We start from the raw sequence: 18,549 nt of genomic DNA, 5'->3' as shown, positions 1-18,549 counted from the left end.
ATGGATGGATAGTTTCCTACAAGAATAAAGCCACATAATATGTAATAATCCCACAAACCTGCACATTAGAAGTGGATACAGAGAATGGATGCACAGATGGGCTCTAATGACACATCCACTGAGACATGTTTGCGCATTGAAACAGCTAAATGAGCCATACTGTCAGTAATACTGGAAGCCTGTAAGATTTCTTATAAATATTTGAAATTGTGTATATATTATATAGTGGGTTACACCATTGTTTTGTTGCATATTCATGCAGAAGGATAGTTTTGGGAGTTAAACATAGATATTTGCAACGGATTTGTTCTCAGAATATGGTTTTAAAAGGTTTTTATAATAATTCCCACAACAGTTACATGCCGTCTTTAAATTACCCATAGTTCATGTGTCTGTGCCTGTGTATACCGTGATTCTTGTGCAAACAGCAGCAGCAATATATGTAAAGTGCACACATACAAATACACTGTGCAAAATAAAGTGCGCAGGCAGAACCCAGACGAGTAAACATGCCACAAGCAAGTTACATATAAAGTACATAAAACATTCTGAAACAGAATATTACACAACATTTTTACACAAACTACGATTTTCTACATTTGCGTGTCACTCATTTAACATTTAATAAAAATACGCTTAATATTTGTTGCTAAGAAATAAATTTACAGTATGTTCACCATTTGAGTACCTATGCTAGCAAGAAAATGTCACGTCTTTGATTCATCAAAGTAACCTCCTCTAGCAGTTATAACAGCAGAGAAAATTCGAGGTATTCTTCCTACTAGGGACATTAAATACTGCTCCGTTTCGTGGGATGAAGCAGTTAACTCGTGCATTTAAAGAACAGTCTTTCCATGTTATGAAGGAAACTTGTATTATTTGATTTATATTTTAATTTATAGTTGTTTATTCAACTTTCCAAAAAAATCTGCGACTTATGCACCTGTGACGTGCAAAAGCTTTTGACTGCTATTATATATTATAATGTATATAATCATAAAACAGGAAGCTCATTGTAACACTCAACCACTCTGATATTTGAAGCCATGGCTCAATAAAAGAAACAAAAAAAAAAAAAAACGTTTTATAACTGAGCCTCCTCAGGGTCAAGGAAGACATCACACACTAGGGGGCGCCATCACACAAACCAGGCACATACTGTAGCTGAGTGACGGGATTCTGTCTGTCCAACACAGCTGTAGCTCTTTGTGGTTGTTAAAGTTCTTAAAGCACTTGATTGTGGAAACACTGCAGCCATTACAGTTACAGAGAAATGTTACACTAACAGATATTAGCTTTAATCACTTGCTTCAGCTGTCAACAATTCGTAGAAAACTTGAACGACCAAAATGGTGTCTATCCCTTTGTTCTGATCCATGTCTAAACTTGTCTGGAATGTATTATTAAGCACTGCAGTTGTGCTCTGACAGAACTTGTTTCACCGGGCAAAAAAAAAAAAAAAAAAAGACTCGGACACGAAGAGTTTGCATGTAAACTTTGAGATAATTTATTTATTAAGCTTAGATTGCTCTTCCTACCATAACAATCAAATGCATGTTTCCACAGTCATTTTATCTATGACCATGTGAACAGCATAAAAAGTAAAACAATGTAATATATGTTAGATAATATATTGACAGTAGTGACAATAGTGTGCAAAAAAACATTTAAGCTCTTATTATTGGTCTGTGATGGAGCAAATTGGTGGGCACACCTGGCGGGGGGGGGGGGGGGGTGACACATCTTAGCAGCTTTAGTGTCAGCAAGGAAACTTCTGGAATTTGCCAAGATTAGTTGCTACATTAGAGGCTGATTTGGAACAAAGGGAATTGAGGTGTACAGAAAGGACCGGAAAAGAGAGCAATGTACTGCAGCGCAGAGTCACAAACCCTTCAGCCGCTGGCGGCAGGAATACGTGACCCTCATCAACACAAGGTCACTAAGAACTGGGGGGGGGGGGAGGGGGGGGTGAAGGTGTGTCTCTACTATGTATCACGAGAGAGCTGGGACTTCAGGTTTGGAACAGATCAACACCTCAGAATGGCTATAAATAGGTCCCAGCAGAAAGGGTACAGGTCCAAGCCCAACCACCTTCAGCTGTGTTAAAAGCTAGAAAATGATGCATATAAAAGAGATCTGTAAACATACATATAGGAGAAACTCAAAAGATGGTAACTGAAGGCGAGAACATTACCGGGAGGCACTAAAACAGTGTGGCCAATGTAAGCAATGACAGCTAAAAGCTACCGCACTGAGAAACAACCCCCACACAGACTGAATGTCCACAACGCAGAGCCCTGACTCCATGCTTTGCATGAAAACGCACGGGAGATGTGTGCGTGCTTACCTCTCTATCATCTAACATCCCTGATCATGGAAATTCAGGTTGTTGCTATTAAAAGCAATGAAAACAAAAATTAAATGTCATTACAAATGGTCAGTTAAGCATATTAGACTACAACAGCTTCTTCATGCATGGACTGAGATACGAAACATGTAGAGTGTATGTTAACTCAGTATATTAAGTCCTCTGTATGGACTGTGCCAGGGTTCAATAACCACTGTTTTAATGAAGCTAAATGCACAGCAACATCTTAGCACCTCCATCTATATACGCAGTGTCTTTACTTCAGTGTCTTAAATGGAAATATCCATCCATTCATCCAAACCGCTTATCCTTCCGGGTCGCGGGGGGTCCGGAGCCTATCCCGGAAGCAATGGGCACGAGGCAGGGAACAACCCAGGATGGGGGCCCATCACAGGGCACACTCACACACCATTCACTCACACATGCACACCTACGGGCAATTTAGCAACTCCAATTAGCCTCAACGTGTCTTTGGACTGTGGGGGGAAAACTGGAGTACACGAAAGAAACCCCACGACGACATGGGGAGAACATGCAAACTCCACACACATGTAACCCAGGTGGAGACTCGAACCCGGGTCCCTGAGGTGTGAGGCAGCTGTGCTAACCACTGCACCACCATGCCGCCCCTAAATGGAAATATAGTACACATATTTCTGTGTTCAATAACACAAAACAAAAACATTTTTTTTCTGTTTTCGAAGAAGTCAGTAAGTCAGCACAGCATTAAGTCAAACAGTTAATTTCCCAGTTAACTTTTTATACAACCGACACACACATATAATTTGATGATATATAGTACTGTGCAAAAGATTTAGTCTGCCACAGAAAGTTATTAGCTTATGCTCAGTTTATGTTTTTGTAAAACTATGATTCTATGTGTAAATGTTAGCTTAGCCATTTCAATCCCGAGCGAAAATCATTAAATATACCTCATGTGTTTGTTGCCTCAGCCGCTAACATACCATGTTTGGCTAATCAATGCCTCATTGAATTATGTAAGTTAGTTAGGTGAGCTATTGATAAAATTTAACAAGTACATGGAACGGCTGAGGTGCCACTGAGGAGAGGTTTGGGAACTGAAGCTGTGTTCTTCTAGCCACCCAGCAAGATATCAGTAATTTTCCAGCTGGGAACAGAAAATAATAATAAAAAAAAGTGTATTATTGTTGTTTATTAGTAATTAGTCTAAGATTTAACATTTTCTGAGTGAATACAGTTAACTGTTCCACATGACAGGGCTTACAGATACCCCCCACCATCTGGAAAAACCACATAAAATTTTTTGCCCCCTTGGCAAGTGGCACAAAAAGATACGAGACAGAGAAACCACTGTGAGATCACTGCGAGATCACTGCGAGACGTGAGAAGCTGCCGCAAACACACCTGGCATCCTCCAACCCAGCACTGTTACGTGTATTTCATGCATTTATGAGTTACTAAACTTTTTGTGTGTCATCTACAGCTTTCGCAAAACTGCCAAAAAATTCCCATGTAATTTTTATGTGAATGGAAATAAAAAACATCACGGTACAGAAAGGTCCACTGCACACACTCACTGTCCAGATAAAGAGCTTAAAGACTTTTGTTTGATTGCCTTAAGACTTTTGCACAGCACTGAATATATAAACAATATTGTAGCACATCAGATGCCTGGTGTGCTTTTAAGTCTGTAAATCAGTGATGTACCACCAAAATGATATATAGACATCCCACCTTAGGCAAACTCATGTCAGGGAATCGAATGAGGGACAGCCGGGGTGCAGGGAAGCTTGCCTGAGCTGGGGTGCCCTTAACGTGACACTCTACACCCTGGTGTTTTTCGCTTGGAAATACCCCTTCTTATAACCCCCCCCCCCCACCCCTCGCAAGTTTTACCGGAACATCAAACCATCAAAACATCAAAATTCTAAGAGAGCAGGAGTGGGTTGTGGGGGTAAAATCTGCCCCCTGGGAGGAGCGAGCTGGGGGGTCCCTTCCTGGAGAGGTGGGAAGTCTGAATTAGGGGAATGCTGCAATGCATTCGAACCCATGCTTAAGGTGCCAGTGTGGGATTTAACGCCATGCAAAATGTTCCAATTCCACTGTAAATATTTAGACCTTTTTTGTTCCTTTTTTTGTCCAATTTCAAGTAAACTACAGGCAGCAGAATGTGTAAAATGATCCGGCGTCCTCTCTCCCCAGGCTCTGTGTCTCAGCCCTTTCGACAAGCCCCATCGCAAGAGGTGTGGTTGACATGACAGGATCGGCACTTTTCACCCTCTGTATGTCGAGGTTTCCAGCTTACAATGGATGAGGCAGAAGGATGCACATTTAAAAAATGTGTCAACACCCAAAACCTTTTCCATAGCTCGCTCTACTCCTAATAAATTGCATAAATCCAAATTAATTGCATAAATTACTTCTCAGAGATATGTTTTGCCTAAAATGATTACAATATATATTTTGATGACCTTATAATTATGAATTAAATACAATTACTTGACGCCCTGGGTGCATTAATGACTGCGAAGGACATACATATTTCCAGTTTTGAAATAGAAAAGAATAGACCTATGTAAGAACAAATATTAAGTCACTAAATATGTTTTTGTATTCCTCCCACAATGTGGAGGAAGGTCACGGGCTTCTTCTTACTGAGTGCTCACTGTCAAAGGCAATAAAGCTGGTGTTTTTATGAACAGAACATTCTGAGGTCGTGCGTACTGCCTCTTCACATTCGCGATCCACGTTCTTGTAGAATCTGTAACAGGAAAACAGGGACACAAAGATATATTATCAACACATTCTGTTCATTTGTTATGGGTGGACACCCAACGACTGCTAGCAATTTCCTTGTTGCTATGAGCCTGCAGCAGACGAGAGTTAGAGAAAGGATTCATCCTGCATTAAGCTCTCAAAGTGCACATCTCTCCATCCAGTCAATAAAACACTTACCTCTGCTGCACTGGAACCAGCAGAGATGTGCACCAGAAAGACAAAAACACAAATGGCTGACCCTGGATTCAGCCAGCAAGCAGACTATGAGAGCTGATGGCCGACAGGAGTGATTATGCTATTGTATCTTCACTCTCTGATGAAAACATTGCATGTCCACTTTATGACTATTGTGACTTTTACTATAGATGGAACAGGCCCAATCTCTCCTCTACTGATAGGGTTTGACATTTAATTGACCAAAAAAAGAAGGTTTATGAAGCTTTTAGTATTTTTTTTTTTGTATTTTAGGTATTTATGTTTGTATTCATGGTGGTTATTAGTTTGTATCTTACTGATACTGGTTTATTTGCTTTGCTGACAAAAATCCACACGTCCCATTAAAACATTAAACTTTTTGCTGACAGCTGTTAAGGATGTCTCATTACGTTGTTTTTGGGTTAGTTTCTCAGAAAATGTGCTTTTTTTCATGCTCTTGTGTAGATACATGTTTTTCATTGGGCAGCGAAAACATTTTAAGTGGCCTGAGAAAAATCTCTTCCTTTAAAAACTGAAATGACACTGGCTATTATGGGAAGTTGGCACAATAAAGGCTGAAGACAGGCACCTACTGCATTTTCCGTTGAAAAACAAAATTTGTGTGGGCTGACATGTCATTTGTTTTGCATAGTTTTGTAATGCAAAAAATACTGCTTGTCTGAAATAGTTCTAAATATCTTGTATATAAAGCAAGTAGGCTTTTCAGTAATCAGTAAGAATTATTTTATGAAATTTGTGTATTTAATATGCATATATGCAACGGTTATTTATTTAGACCATTAGTACGATAGTGTACTACCAGGGTTGCTGATGCGGACTCCCTGACATGCTGACTAACAGCAATGACAGCAATGGTGTCAAATGACAAAGTCATTGTGAAGGTGACAGGAGTATTTGCAGTCTAGGTCTAGGTTCTGTCATGTGTTGTTTAATAGATTTGCAGTAAACACGTAAAACTGGATAGAGAAGGTTTCACTATAATGCTTGAGTGTAATCAATTCTAGGAGTAAACTAGCTTTGTACATCTCACCTTGGCCTTTCCAGTTGGCTCACTGTTTGTCACAGATGACTGGTTATTCAGCTCCTTGGAGACGACACACAAGAACTCAGACTGCTCTGCATTTCCATAGTTATAAGAAGAACCAATATTTGCCACCTGTAAAAAGACATCGACAGACGCAGCATGACTTTTCAAAGATCAGAAATGCATTGTTTATAGCAGAAGGAGACATTTTGCATTTGTGCAAATACTTAACCGACCGCAACCAAGGTGACATTTTGCTTTCCACGGTGATCTTCCCCGCACTACGTTCACTTCAACAAACGTGAGGAAGGCACCCTTTTCTACTTTCCTCGAGCTTCTTTTAACATCACGAACAGCCTGTGAACAGTGTGCGAGCAAGTGCATGCGTACGGGCTGAGCGTCCTGCACGGAGCTCCGCAGATGCAGCAGGCCAGAGCAGGCTGCTTCGACGCGCTTGTTCACACATGCATGACTGCAGGGTTGCCCTGCCTAGTTGCCGAGGGAGACCACTAATTACAGCTCGGCAGGCCAAAAGAGAACGCATATTGTCCTTGGACCTATTTGTCCTAGTCCATCATTTCTTAACCACATCTTCAGGTACATTTAACAATATCCCAGTTGTACTTAATAAAGTCAATTTTATATCCCCTGAAAATCTAGCCATGGCTCTGCTATTAGTTTTTTTGAGCGTCTCTTAAAGGGCTGGCAGGATATACGCTGATGATGTACCGCACGTATTTATGTTCACCAGTCAAATTCAACAATGTATGGGTTCATGTACGACCATATGCATAAATCTGAAAATATTGGATTTATCCACCAGCCCATGTTCCCAGAATGCTGTGCTTTCTGCTGATGTCACCAAATGCCGGCCATTGCTAAAGGCGCCTGTCCCACTCGTTACCCGAATGCTCTCAGTGTTGAACTTTCTGCTGATTAAAATAGTTGTCTTACCAGGATCTAGCTTTGCTTATCGTGTAGCTGCTTATATCTGTACCTGGTCACTCACTGGAAGATGCACTTATGCAGTATATTTGAAATGTGCTGTTTACCCGACTTGTACGCCGCTTTGGCCAAGAGCTTCAGCTAAATAAATGTAAATGTTATGCAAATGACTAAGAAGGAAAAAATTCTTATGCACTATAGTACTAGATTTGCAACAGAATGTCAGTGTTGGACCCTGACGTCACTTCATGCTTGCATTATGATCACGACATTAAAGATTTTATCGTAATCTGCCAGTGGCCAGTGGCAGGCTGGATGAAAGCAGAGAAAAGCGGATAAAGCAGGAAGTACACAGTGACACCAGTCACTCCCCTGCATTCTCTCTGTTCCACAGACTAAGGTAATCTGCATGGGGCAGCAGAATTCATGGCCTTTCAATGCTGAACATGTTCTGTGTCCTATGCGTTTTCCTATGCATCCTGCACTACATCTTCTAATAAAAAGCCACACCCCTGTGTGCCTGTTATACACCAGTCCGGTTTATCTTCTGCACATCACCGGATCCTTCACTTGTGCCCAACCACACCACTCTAAGCTGGGAACCTGAAACTGCCCCTCCAGTTCTTGGTCATTCCTTTCCTTCAGAAGCGCCTGGACAGAATGAGGAGCTGACAGCTGATTGTGTTTTTGTCTTATAAATTCGAGAAATTTTAAGAATCACTGAAAACCACACTGGACAAGTGCTTATTTAAAAATGGATTAGTGGATGTATTAGTGGAAGACAATGAGAAAATAAACCTTAAATCTGAAATTGAACAGAAATACTTTACTAAACAGAGAAACCGTGACTTGGTGACAATCATTATTCTTACATAGATTCTGTGGCCACATACAGTATATAAAGTTTCTTTCTACAAAAGTTATCACCAGTTAAAAAGTCTGATAAATGACAAATCAGTTTGATAAATGTAATTCTGTGAAAGGAAAGAGGGGACTGGCAGAGAGGCTGACAGATGCGGGGCTGAGGGATGTGGAGCTGAGGAATGTGGGGCTGAGGGATGTGGGGCTGAGGGATGTGGGGCTGAGGGATGCGGGGTTGATGAATGCAGAGCTGAGGGATGCGGGGCTGTGGGATGTGAGGTTGAGGGATGTGGAGCTGTGGGATGTGGAGTTGTGGGATGAGGGGCTGAGTGATGCAAAGCTGAAGGATATGGAGCTGGGAGATGCAAGGCTGAGGGATGTGAGGCTAAGGGATGCAGGGCTGAAAAATGAGAGGCTGAGGAGCTGGACCATGACAGAGGGAGTGGGGGGGCACCTTGCCAGACTCACCGGAAAGCCGGCCTCCGCAGCCTTCACCTCTCTAGATACAATCAGCAGAAACTCAGACTGGTGATCCCGTCCGTAGCCATATGAGGAGCCTAAACTGACAAGCTGCAACAACCATTAAGAAGTTAAAAGGGAGTCATTTTACAGCTGGATGTACTGGTGGGTGTTCATGAAAAATTACAGTTTTTCAGAGCGTTTCACTGAAGAGGTTGCAATACACTTTATACTATGGTGCCAATCAATGTAGCATGCAAGGCTAATCAAAAGCAGATACTTCACTAATTACACAAATGCCTTTTACCATGTTTTGCACCTAACTGAAATTTTGCTACAAAACTATGTGTCTCGCATGAAACCTGCACTAATGAAACTAATGCACTTCAACATTAATGTTGAAACAGGAATCTAAATATTTTCTTAAACTTCTTACTTATGAAAAGATCGACAAGTGCTGAATTGAAACATGGAAGCTATACACTAATATATAATACATGATTATATAATCCTTACAACAAAGAGAAACAGCAATGTTGCTTGGAGAAATTATAATGAACAGTGTATTGTGGGCTTGTGTTGTGTTAAAATATTTTTCTCAAGGACAGAAAGAATGGCACCACAGGGACCATTGTACAGATATTTTTGCTGGTTTGCCAGAACAATCTTTTAAGGGTTGCAGAATTAATTACTGTTTTAATTAATTACTGTGATCGCAGCTGAAGCCAAATTGCATATACCCTTATATACCCATATACCATTATATACCTGTATACCCTTACATACCCCTTATACTCTTATATAGCAATATACCCTTACATACCCCTATATTCTTATATACCCATATACCCTTACATACCCCTATACCCTTATATACCTATATACCCTTACATACCCGTATACCCTTATATACCCATATACCCTTGCATACTCCTATACCTTTATATACCTATATACCCTTACATACCCATATACCCTTATATACATATATCCTTATAAACCCATATACCCTTACTTACTGCACACATTGATGAAAAAGACAAGAAAATCCAAATAAACTGTTAATTCTAAAAATAAACACGATCCTGATATCATCTGAGATGAAGGAAGGTCTCTCGCATAATATGAAAACTCAAATTTATGTCCTCACACGTGCGATATGTAGAATATCATTCTAAAACAAAGTTTTTCAATACAAATGCTAAGCATTTAAAGCATGCTTCACTTTGAATTCATAAAACTTAAAATTCATTTAAAAAATCCATACAATTTATGACCGATTTGTACTACAGGCACAGTTGAGTCATTGGTACTGGACATGAATCTTGCGTGTGCTTTTCGACTGATACCTGCTCAAACTTCCAACCATCAGACATAGTGGAGACCATCTGGGTTAGTTCCTCTTCTTGGCACTGAAGAACCCTATACACATGCTTCATGGACACCTGGAAGAAAAGTTCAGTCTTCAGATACACAATATCTACCAACAACAAAACCACAGATGTGGAAGATGAAAATGCACCCAGTCTACTTCAGGTCTATGCCAACGATGCATCTTTAGTCAAGTTTAGTGTAACTAAACCATAGTGGGTATAAATCAAAGTTAGTTAAATAACGAAACAGAACCCACATATCATAACACCAGTTATCCATAAAAACATCGGCGTCTCTCAGGGTAGAATCCCAGCTCTGTTTGGCATAATTTTCTGCTCCAACACCTAGTCCCTAATCCATGGTGCCTCACTGCTGTGTCTCCCTCACAGCTATGAGCTGCTCGCAACCAGAAACTCATCATCTCTCCACGGTTCCTGGACACGTGTGCTGGTGCACAGCTTTTGGCTGCAGTACGGCCTGACATCGGCGATACATAAAGCAGGCAGCCCCTCATACTTCAGCTCGGATAACCAGTGCTAGATTGCAGTAAGCAGGGGCAGAATTCTTCAAACCGCAAACAATAACAGTAAGGTATGGCCACTGTGCCCAGCATCAGAAGGTCACAGGTTCAAATCCCAAGGTCAACAGAGTCCCCTGAGCAAGGCCCTTAACCCCAAGCTGTTCCAGGGACTGTCTCACCCCGCTTACTCAAAACATACATAAAGAAACAAATAAAAAGTAGCTCTCAAAAGCCTCCTAAGAATGTCATGATGGGCTATGAATCTAAATAAGAGCTTAGTGTGATAGAATGGTAACCCTGCTTTTATCACTCTCTTTTTTTCCGGAATATCAGAGGTGACTTTCTGGGAAATATATTCTGCAGCAGCTAAGAATAGAACGCATCCCTGTCTCCTGCATGATGGATACCACAGGTGTGTTTCAAATGCAAAATGGCTTCTCAGACTCAGAAATATGCATGTATCCGTCTGGGAACTGGTGGGAAGATGCAGCCAGGGCTGCGGCTTCGAATATCAGCTGTGGTCTGATACGTGCTCTTCCAGAATGCTGGAAACGCTGAATGGGGAAGAAGCACGTCTGACATGCATGTGATGTAGCGCTTGGCATTGGGTCAGCCTACCTGCAAGGTCTGGGTGTCCCTCTCCCTGATCCTGTTTTTGATGAGCTTTATTAATGCAGTGATATTGTAGAATTCAGCCTCCTCCAGCACACCTTGGGCACAGAGAGAAGCCATTGGATTAAAAAAGCCAGGCAAAGCAAAAACAGAAGTAGCATTATTTCATTAAGAGATGGACATGGAGATGTATTAAGAGATGGAGTTTGATTGTAAGATGTATTATATCAATAAAAAAATCAGATATGGAAAGCTAAACACATTGTGTAGAAGACTAAACGGCCTATGAATCTGCGGAGCCTTTCGTGTAGTTTCACTTGACCAGTTTAGAGAGACGGCACTGCACGAGACCACACCTTCCTCTGCGACGTCCTTGTTGAGCACGAGCTTGCCGTGTCTCAAGTAGTTCAGAAGTGGACCGAAGTAGGCAGGGTCTCGGTCTATGAGATAGGCGCCAGTTTCGTCCTACGAGCAGCCAAAAAGAGGTGGATGTCAGCGCGTAAGGTTACTGCGGCAATAGACGCCATGAGAGGCTCACTGACACCAAAAGGGGGGGCACACTTTCTGAAGCCAACTTCATTCACTGTAAAAATGCCTGGAAATCATGGCACTGACAGAATTAGGAATACGGCATCCACAACGGGAGGCAGCGAGGTCAGCGTGAAACATTACGGAAGCTAGAGTTCAATTTCTTACAGAATTAAAAAAAAAAAAAAATAAATACAGAGATGAAATACAAGAACATAAACCAGCTCATTACTCTTATCAGATATGTTACATCGTATCCACCAAGTCTCAGCTCCAGCAAATCATTCGCATGGAAGCAGCCCAGTTACATTCACGGTGGTAATAATATCCCATTCCCAATGGGACAGAGAGGTTCCACTATGACAACAGTGTACTTCGTGTACTCTGTTAAACAGAATAGCAGCTCTCTTGCTTGGGGGATGCGCTTGTTTGTGTGTGTGTGCGCGATTCCATCCTGCTCAGCTCACAACACAAAGACACTCAACCTAAGATCAAGAGGCGCAAAAGGTTCCATTTGAGGGGCAGCTCTTACACCCTCAGCCAGCCCCCGGAACGCAGATCACCCCCACGAAGAGATCAGATCACCGGCGTGTGATGCCTGTAACTCATCTGCAGGCCGCAGAAGCAATTTGCTGAGTACAGAATGTGGAAAATATAACCCTTGGGAAAAGGCAGGGGAAGAACCTAAATAAAGCAAAGCAGGTAAGCAGAGACAAATGAGGCAGAGAATATATGTGGGGGCGGGGGGTGCTGAACAACACTGGAACAAGAAATATATAACTAGAGGCTTTGTTTCGGAACCGGGGGGTGGTACTTAGGACAGATAGCTATACCTTACAAAGCTACTTGGCCAAATTTAAGAATAAAAAAAACAATAAAAATATTTTCTTTAAATACGTAATGTGGGTCACCCTGTCTAGGATCCTTAGAAAGTTTTGAGGAAGTTGGACAAAACACTGGCATTATGAGTTCTAACATAAATGAGTGGGATATGCCTCTGTGCCTGTGATCAGAAGGTTGCCAGTTTAAATCCTAGTTGACAGAATAGTCACATCACCAATGGGCCCTCGAGGAACAGGCTGACCCTGCTCTCTGGGCCCTCGAGTGAGCCCTGTAACCTCGACAGATTCTCTAGGAACAGGCTGACCCTGCTCTCTGGGCCCTCGAGTGAGGCCTGTAACCTCGACAGATTCTCTAGGAACAGGCTGACTCTGCTCTCTGGGCCCTCGAGTGAGGCCCATAACCTCAAATGGAAGATAAAGCTGCAATTATTTCATGTGGATTTTGAGTAATAATGACAAAAGGGAGACGGGTCAGAATAGATGGTGCTTTAGGTTCTACTAACCCAGAATGGCTTCGCAATTTCTCTGCCCAGTCTATATAAAACCACAACGGTAGTACATCCAACACATCCAATTAAAAATAAATAAATAAATATTCATGAATATATGTGTTTCTCTGTTTTCTGTTTCATCTCCAGCAGGCATATGTGAGCCCTCATCACTGGAAGGCACTCCAGCAGCTGTGCTGGAAAGAAAAATGCAAAAGCAGCCCCCCCGCCCCACCTTGGGGGGCATCAGTCTGCCCCCCCCCCCTTGCTATAACTCAGCGAGGTGCGTGTGGCTTCCCTATTCACAAAGCACATGCAAATGCACTGACACGACCTGCTTTACTTGATTTTACATGCAGTGCATGTTTTGCTGAATGCTACAACTGTGTTTCCTAAGGAACATCACACTGATACCAGTAAAGGGGAAATTTAACGTACATTAAGAATGAGGTCTTAGTGAGATGCAGTAAACTAGAGGGCAGGCCTTTAGGTGCTGCTGATGTGCTCCGTTCGCACGTGGCCAGTGGTGTGACCTTTATCAGACGCGTGACATTTGTCTAGGCCAGTGATCCCTGCCCCACACACAAGTCCCAGCCGTCTTTCAGCTTCTGATTGACTGAACACACCTGACCCAGGTAATCAGCAGTGTGTAGGGCAGGGATTAGCTGGAAAACAAGCAGGGCAGTGGGTCCCGAGGACCGACTTTGAGAACCACTGGTCTAGGCCAACACTACCACCTGGCCCTCTGCAGTGTTTCTACAACCTCTGCAGACCTCAACCCTGCATTCCAGGGAAAGGGTCACTAGATCAGAAACTCTGAACCCAAATATGTTGCAAACAGAATGGGTTAAACAAACTTTAGGGTCTACAGTTAAAAACAAATCCATTGTTTTCATCCTTATTCAAATACACATGATACATCACATTTTAAATCACACATAACTTCAGTACATTGTGCAAATATATTGTATGAGAACACTTTGTCCTTTAATCTCCATTGTCCTCTCTTCATTACCTGAATTAAATAAATTAAGGGCAGTAGGGACAGTTGAAAGCATCAGATTGAGGAACAGACCCCAAAACCTCGTCGATCCTCGACCCCAGGGTGGTGGCCCCCCAGGGCTGTGTGCTGAGCCCTGCTGTACTCCCTGTACACCTACGACTGCAGGGCCATGTTTGGCTCCAATGTCACTGTCAAGTTTGCAGACGATACAGTTGTGGTAGGCCTGATGCACAATATTAAGAAGCTGTTACTTTGGTGCCAGGACAACAGTCTCCTCCTCAGTGTAAGCAAGACAGAGGAAGTGCATCTTCAGGAGGAAACAGTAGAGGTACTTCCACCATATCATTGTAGATGGTGCTTTAGTGGACAAGGTAGGCAGCTTCAGGTACCTCGGTGTTCACATAACCAAAGGCCTGACTTGGTCTCTGCACATTGACTCCTTAGTCAGGAAGGCTCACGGATGCCTGTACCATCTTAGATTCTATCTCAGGAGCTTCAGGCTGTCATTGCCCAGTGCTGAAGAACTTCAGTGACACTGTTGAGAGCATCCTGACAGGGAGCATCAGTGCCTGGCTCAGGAACAGCACACGGCAGATACCACGAGGTTCTCAAGAGGGTTGTACAGTCAGCCAGATGCACAATCGTACCCGCACTTCCCGACCTCCAGAACATTTACATTAGACGATGCAGGTCCTGGGCCACAAAGACTGGTAAGGATGCCGCCCACCCCAGAAATGACGTCTCCTCTGTGCTGAGGCCGGAAAACGTGACGGCTGATTGAAGGCCAGCTGAGAGCAGCTGTGGAAGAGCTTCTATCCCCAGGCAATCCAGATCCTAAATGAAGACAGAGTGCAGGACCCGCACCACAATGTTCTCAACAGCCTACTTAACCCACATGGCCCTGGAGGTACATCTCCTTACTGGCAATCCTGCAAACCTTAGACATTTATGATTATTATTTAATTTCTGTTTGCGATATGTTATGTCTCATCTCCGTCGCATCTGTTAAACACGTCCTCGGAGGTCACTTTACTTTATTACCTGGTCTGAATCGCAGGTGGTTTGGCTGCTGGAATAACAGAAAATTTGGATCGTTCCCAGAACAGGATAGCTGGTTCCGTCTGACACCGAACCAGTATTATCATCATTACTTTCAAGGCCAGGCTGTGACAGAGGCCAGTCCCAAGCAGCATAGGTTAGGAGGTGTCATTAATGGGTACCAGTCCAGCACAGGGCATACACACACTGAGAAACACTCACAATCACAGAATTATTTCAGTTAAAGTGGAATTCCCTGATAATGAGAAGATAGTATTCAATGTGTTGTGCAAAACCAGACAAAAATATCATGAATTCAGTAGAGAAACTACTTCATTGTTTCTGTGCTGCACGAATCATTAGAAAGGAAAATCCAGCTCAGAAATAAAGAGAATGCTTTGGCCAGACGCAAGTAATTTATGGACGTTCACATTTCCGAAGTTTTCTAGACAGCCATTTTTGCGCTGTGCTTTAATTGTTGGGGAAATAAGTAGTAAACTTCTACTATTGCAGAAGGAGTTAGACTTCTGTTAGTTAAACCGGTCACTTCTACGATTACTCATAACCCCTGAAAACACGCGATCACGCAAACACACACATGCACACGAACTAATTCACCTGCAGAGAGGATGCAAGCTGTAATTGGAAACCCTTTGGTCGAATCACCACCAACTCAAATACAGAAAAAAATGTGTGATATAAATAAATCTTTACGTATCACCTCTCAGACAGAACCGGAAATGGTTTAACGGTAGCATATACCAAACATTCCACGTTAAAGTGTACTTCAGATCGCACAGTCAATATTCATTCCATCTAGTATATATGGAAAAGGCAGTATTCACTCAGCACGAAGAAACAGGAAATACACTGCAGAAGATGAATTGCAAAATACAACAGCCCATAAAACTGCCGTGATGATGCACTCTTCACGACTTGGATAAAAACAAAACAACATGCAGCGCATCCTTGCATCTGTTTGCATGATTATAGAAAGGTGAGTCTTATTTTAAAACGGTCGAACTTTACTTCCTTAACTAAACTTAACTAAACAATTTACACATCGTTCACCGCAGTAAAGTGTAGTACGTCAATATAAGAATTATGAATCAAATCATACACAGTTAATGCTACAAATTAAAACTATATGTCATTGGCATGGGTTATTACGATTTCACCAAAGCAGCAATAGAATTAACTTTTCTTAGATGTTTATATATTGGTTATATTTTTAACAAATGGCAAAACATTTCAATGCATCATGGCATTAAATTCGGAAATCGCATTACATCAATATACTGGAGTGATTTCTAAAATGCATTTTACCATTTGACCCAATCGCGCGAGCCTTGGATCTAATACCTTATCGGAGTCAAGGTCGGGTTCGGCCTGGCACAGTCGGTATAAAAAAGACTTCGGGTCTCTGCACAGGGTTTGCCTCGTGGTCAGGAAATGCGTGCCGCCGACGTTCAGCCTGACCCACTTGGAGGCTCCGGCGTCCTGACCTTGCTTTGCGTGCCCCCCGCAGCGGACTGCACAGGTCTGACAGCCATGCTCGCTCACATCGGACCTGCTCTCCGCCATCCCCGCTGCTCCGAGCGTTGCAGGATGTGCTGGCCGGGCAGGAAGAGTTCCGCCGCTCATGCAGCCTAACTTCGTTACCTCCCCCAAGAAACGCCACTCCTTTGCCGGGGTTCGGCGTTGTTCAGACACCAAGACCAAACGCTAAAATGGACATATATCCACAAACACATGATGTATAGTACACGGAGCAGTAGAAAAGTCCACGCATAATTTCTTCATATACTAAGAACATGTGCTTTTAATGGTGTCATACAAGCAAGTCTATTTCATTTAAAATGCTTTAAATAGCGTTTTAGCTATTAAGGAATAATCAGAACTGTCTATAACCACGGTCTTCATCCTAGGCCTTCCTTCGCTGTTCTCTGGGTTTATTCATGTATACCGTTTGATACGCACGAAGGGACAGAAAAAGACCAAAGAAAAGGCAGACAGTTGCCAAAAACCCTACATGGTTTTATTACTGTATTACTAAGCATTATGTGGGCAACTCATCCATCGATAATCTCACCTGTCGCAGTCATTGGAAACAAACAAGTTCATTAAATTATGAGAAATAGGATTAAATCACTGACCAAATAGAAAATTTATATAATAAAATAAGAAAACAGTTTCAAAATAGTTTACAATAATTATTCACATTCAAAGGCTTTACATCTCAATACATACACAGCATGGCCCTTGAACGTGACTTCAATCCAAAGATGATTCATATATTAAGAATTTAAATAACAAATCACAGTTCCGATCGGTTACGACCCACATAGAGCATCGAACACTCGACGTAACCGACTGTTTCCGACCGTAAAAAAATCTTTCTGTAAGCATTCATTTGAAATGTCTATACAGCAATTTGTCTGTGGTTTGACTCCCACATGATTGCCCCCGACTCTTGTGACAGACTGATTCAGCTGTAGGACCATGATAGCCAATCACAGAGCTTTATGAAAAAAGCATTAAGAAGTTTGTTCAGGTTAGATACAGAGACCACACTAACCTAGTATGGACTGTACAAGACAAAGGCAACAGGGGTCCTGAGGAGTTTCATTATATCTTCTTGTGGTTTAACAACCGAAAAAATAAATAAGAAAAAAAATTTGTGAATTATATGTAATTATTTTCCTACGACTGCTCTATTTATAAAGGGACAAAACAGATGAAACTGGATCTCCAAACAAAAAGGTCATGATTATATGTTGTAGAAAAGAAAATTCTAAAACTACCATACTGTTTTATTTAAATTAAAAAAGACAAAAAGAAAACACTCCAGGATAAAGTGAATAATACATTTAACATAACCATTGATATTTTGGATAATCAGCAATGAGTTTGCTGTGACCACAGTGAACAGCAGGCAGACTAAGCGAGTAATACAGTAAGGAACCCACAGTAGTCAGAATACACAGTTAAGCAGAGAGCATACGTACCGCTGCACGTGTGGTAAACACATGTAAGTGTGGTGCTAGAAGCTATAAAACACCTGGAAACAAAAGCACTGTGAAATACCCGCAATTAAATGATGGTGATTCAGGACAGCGAAATGAGGGTCTGCAGCTCCGCTAGAAAACCCCAAAGCCTCATCCAGCTGATATCTTCACCACAGGACTGCTCGGTACACTGTCCAGCTGCACTGGTGGATGGAGATCTCTTAATTATGCCAAGGCAGCTTGATTTTACTCTGTCTCTCTGTGGCAGGACAGCTGAGGTTTCCCGAATTGGACCCTTATCCGCACACGACGTGTCCAACACGTCTACAGCAGCAGAGAACAGCGCAATCATGAATTCCATTCGCTTCCATGTTTTTCCCCTCCTCAGAGAGAAAAAACTATTTAGATACCAGCTTTAGTGTGCAAAAAGAAAGCAATGTCGAATCTGAGGAGGGATTCTGGGGGGGGGGGGGTCTCTCTGTAACAGGCCACGGGGGGGGGGG

At 42.2% G+C, this 18,549-nt stretch overlaps 1 protein-coding gene across 1 annotated transcript; it reads right to left on the bottom strand.

The window, feature by feature from the left end:
- Window positions 1-1,483: 1,483 nt before the first annotated feature.
- LOC125717749 (BTB/POZ domain-containing protein KCTD5-like) lies at window positions 1,484-18,518 on the bottom strand. The gene is made up of 7 exons (XM_048990998.1): window positions 16,401-18,518; window positions 11,496-11,604; window positions 11,146-11,237; window positions 9,983-10,078; window positions 8,643-8,744; window positions 6,375-6,500; window positions 1,484-5,111 (listed from the first exon to the last, which is right to left on the bottom strand). The coding sequence occupies exons 1-7, from the start codon at window positions 16,680-16,682 to the stop codon at window positions 5,082-5,084; spliced, it is 837 nt and encodes a 278-aa protein (XP_048846955.1). The 5' UTR covers window positions 16,683-18,518; the 3' UTR covers window positions 1,484-5,081.
- Between the last annotated feature and the right edge of the window lie 31 nt (window positions 18,519-18,549).

Source organism: Brienomyrus brachyistius, chromosome 22, assembly GCF_023856365.1.
Source record: "Brienomyrus brachyistius isolate T26 chromosome 22, BBRACH_0.4, whole genome shotgun sequence".
NCBI classification, from domain to species: domain Eukaryota; kingdom Metazoa; phylum Chordata; class Actinopteri; order Osteoglossiformes; family Mormyridae; genus Brienomyrus; species Brienomyrus brachyistius.
This window is presented reverse-complemented; position numbering and strand designations above follow the sequence as displayed.

Bases quoted from the DNA above. Each gene is read 5' to 3' on its own strand.
- LOC125717749 (XM_048990998.1), bottom strand. From the start codon at position 16,682: ATGAGCGGCGGAACTCTTCCTGCCCGGCCAGCACATCCTGCAACGCTC. The intron at 10,079-11,145 runs GTAGGCTGACCC...CTTTTCTTCCAG, and splicing joins GGGACACCCAGACCTTGCAG to GTGTCCATGAAGCATGTGTA. The intron at 6,501-8,642 runs GTGAGTCTGGCA...GTCTTTTTACAG, and splicing joins CTGCGGAGGCCGGCTTTCCG to GTGGCAAATATTGGTTCTTC.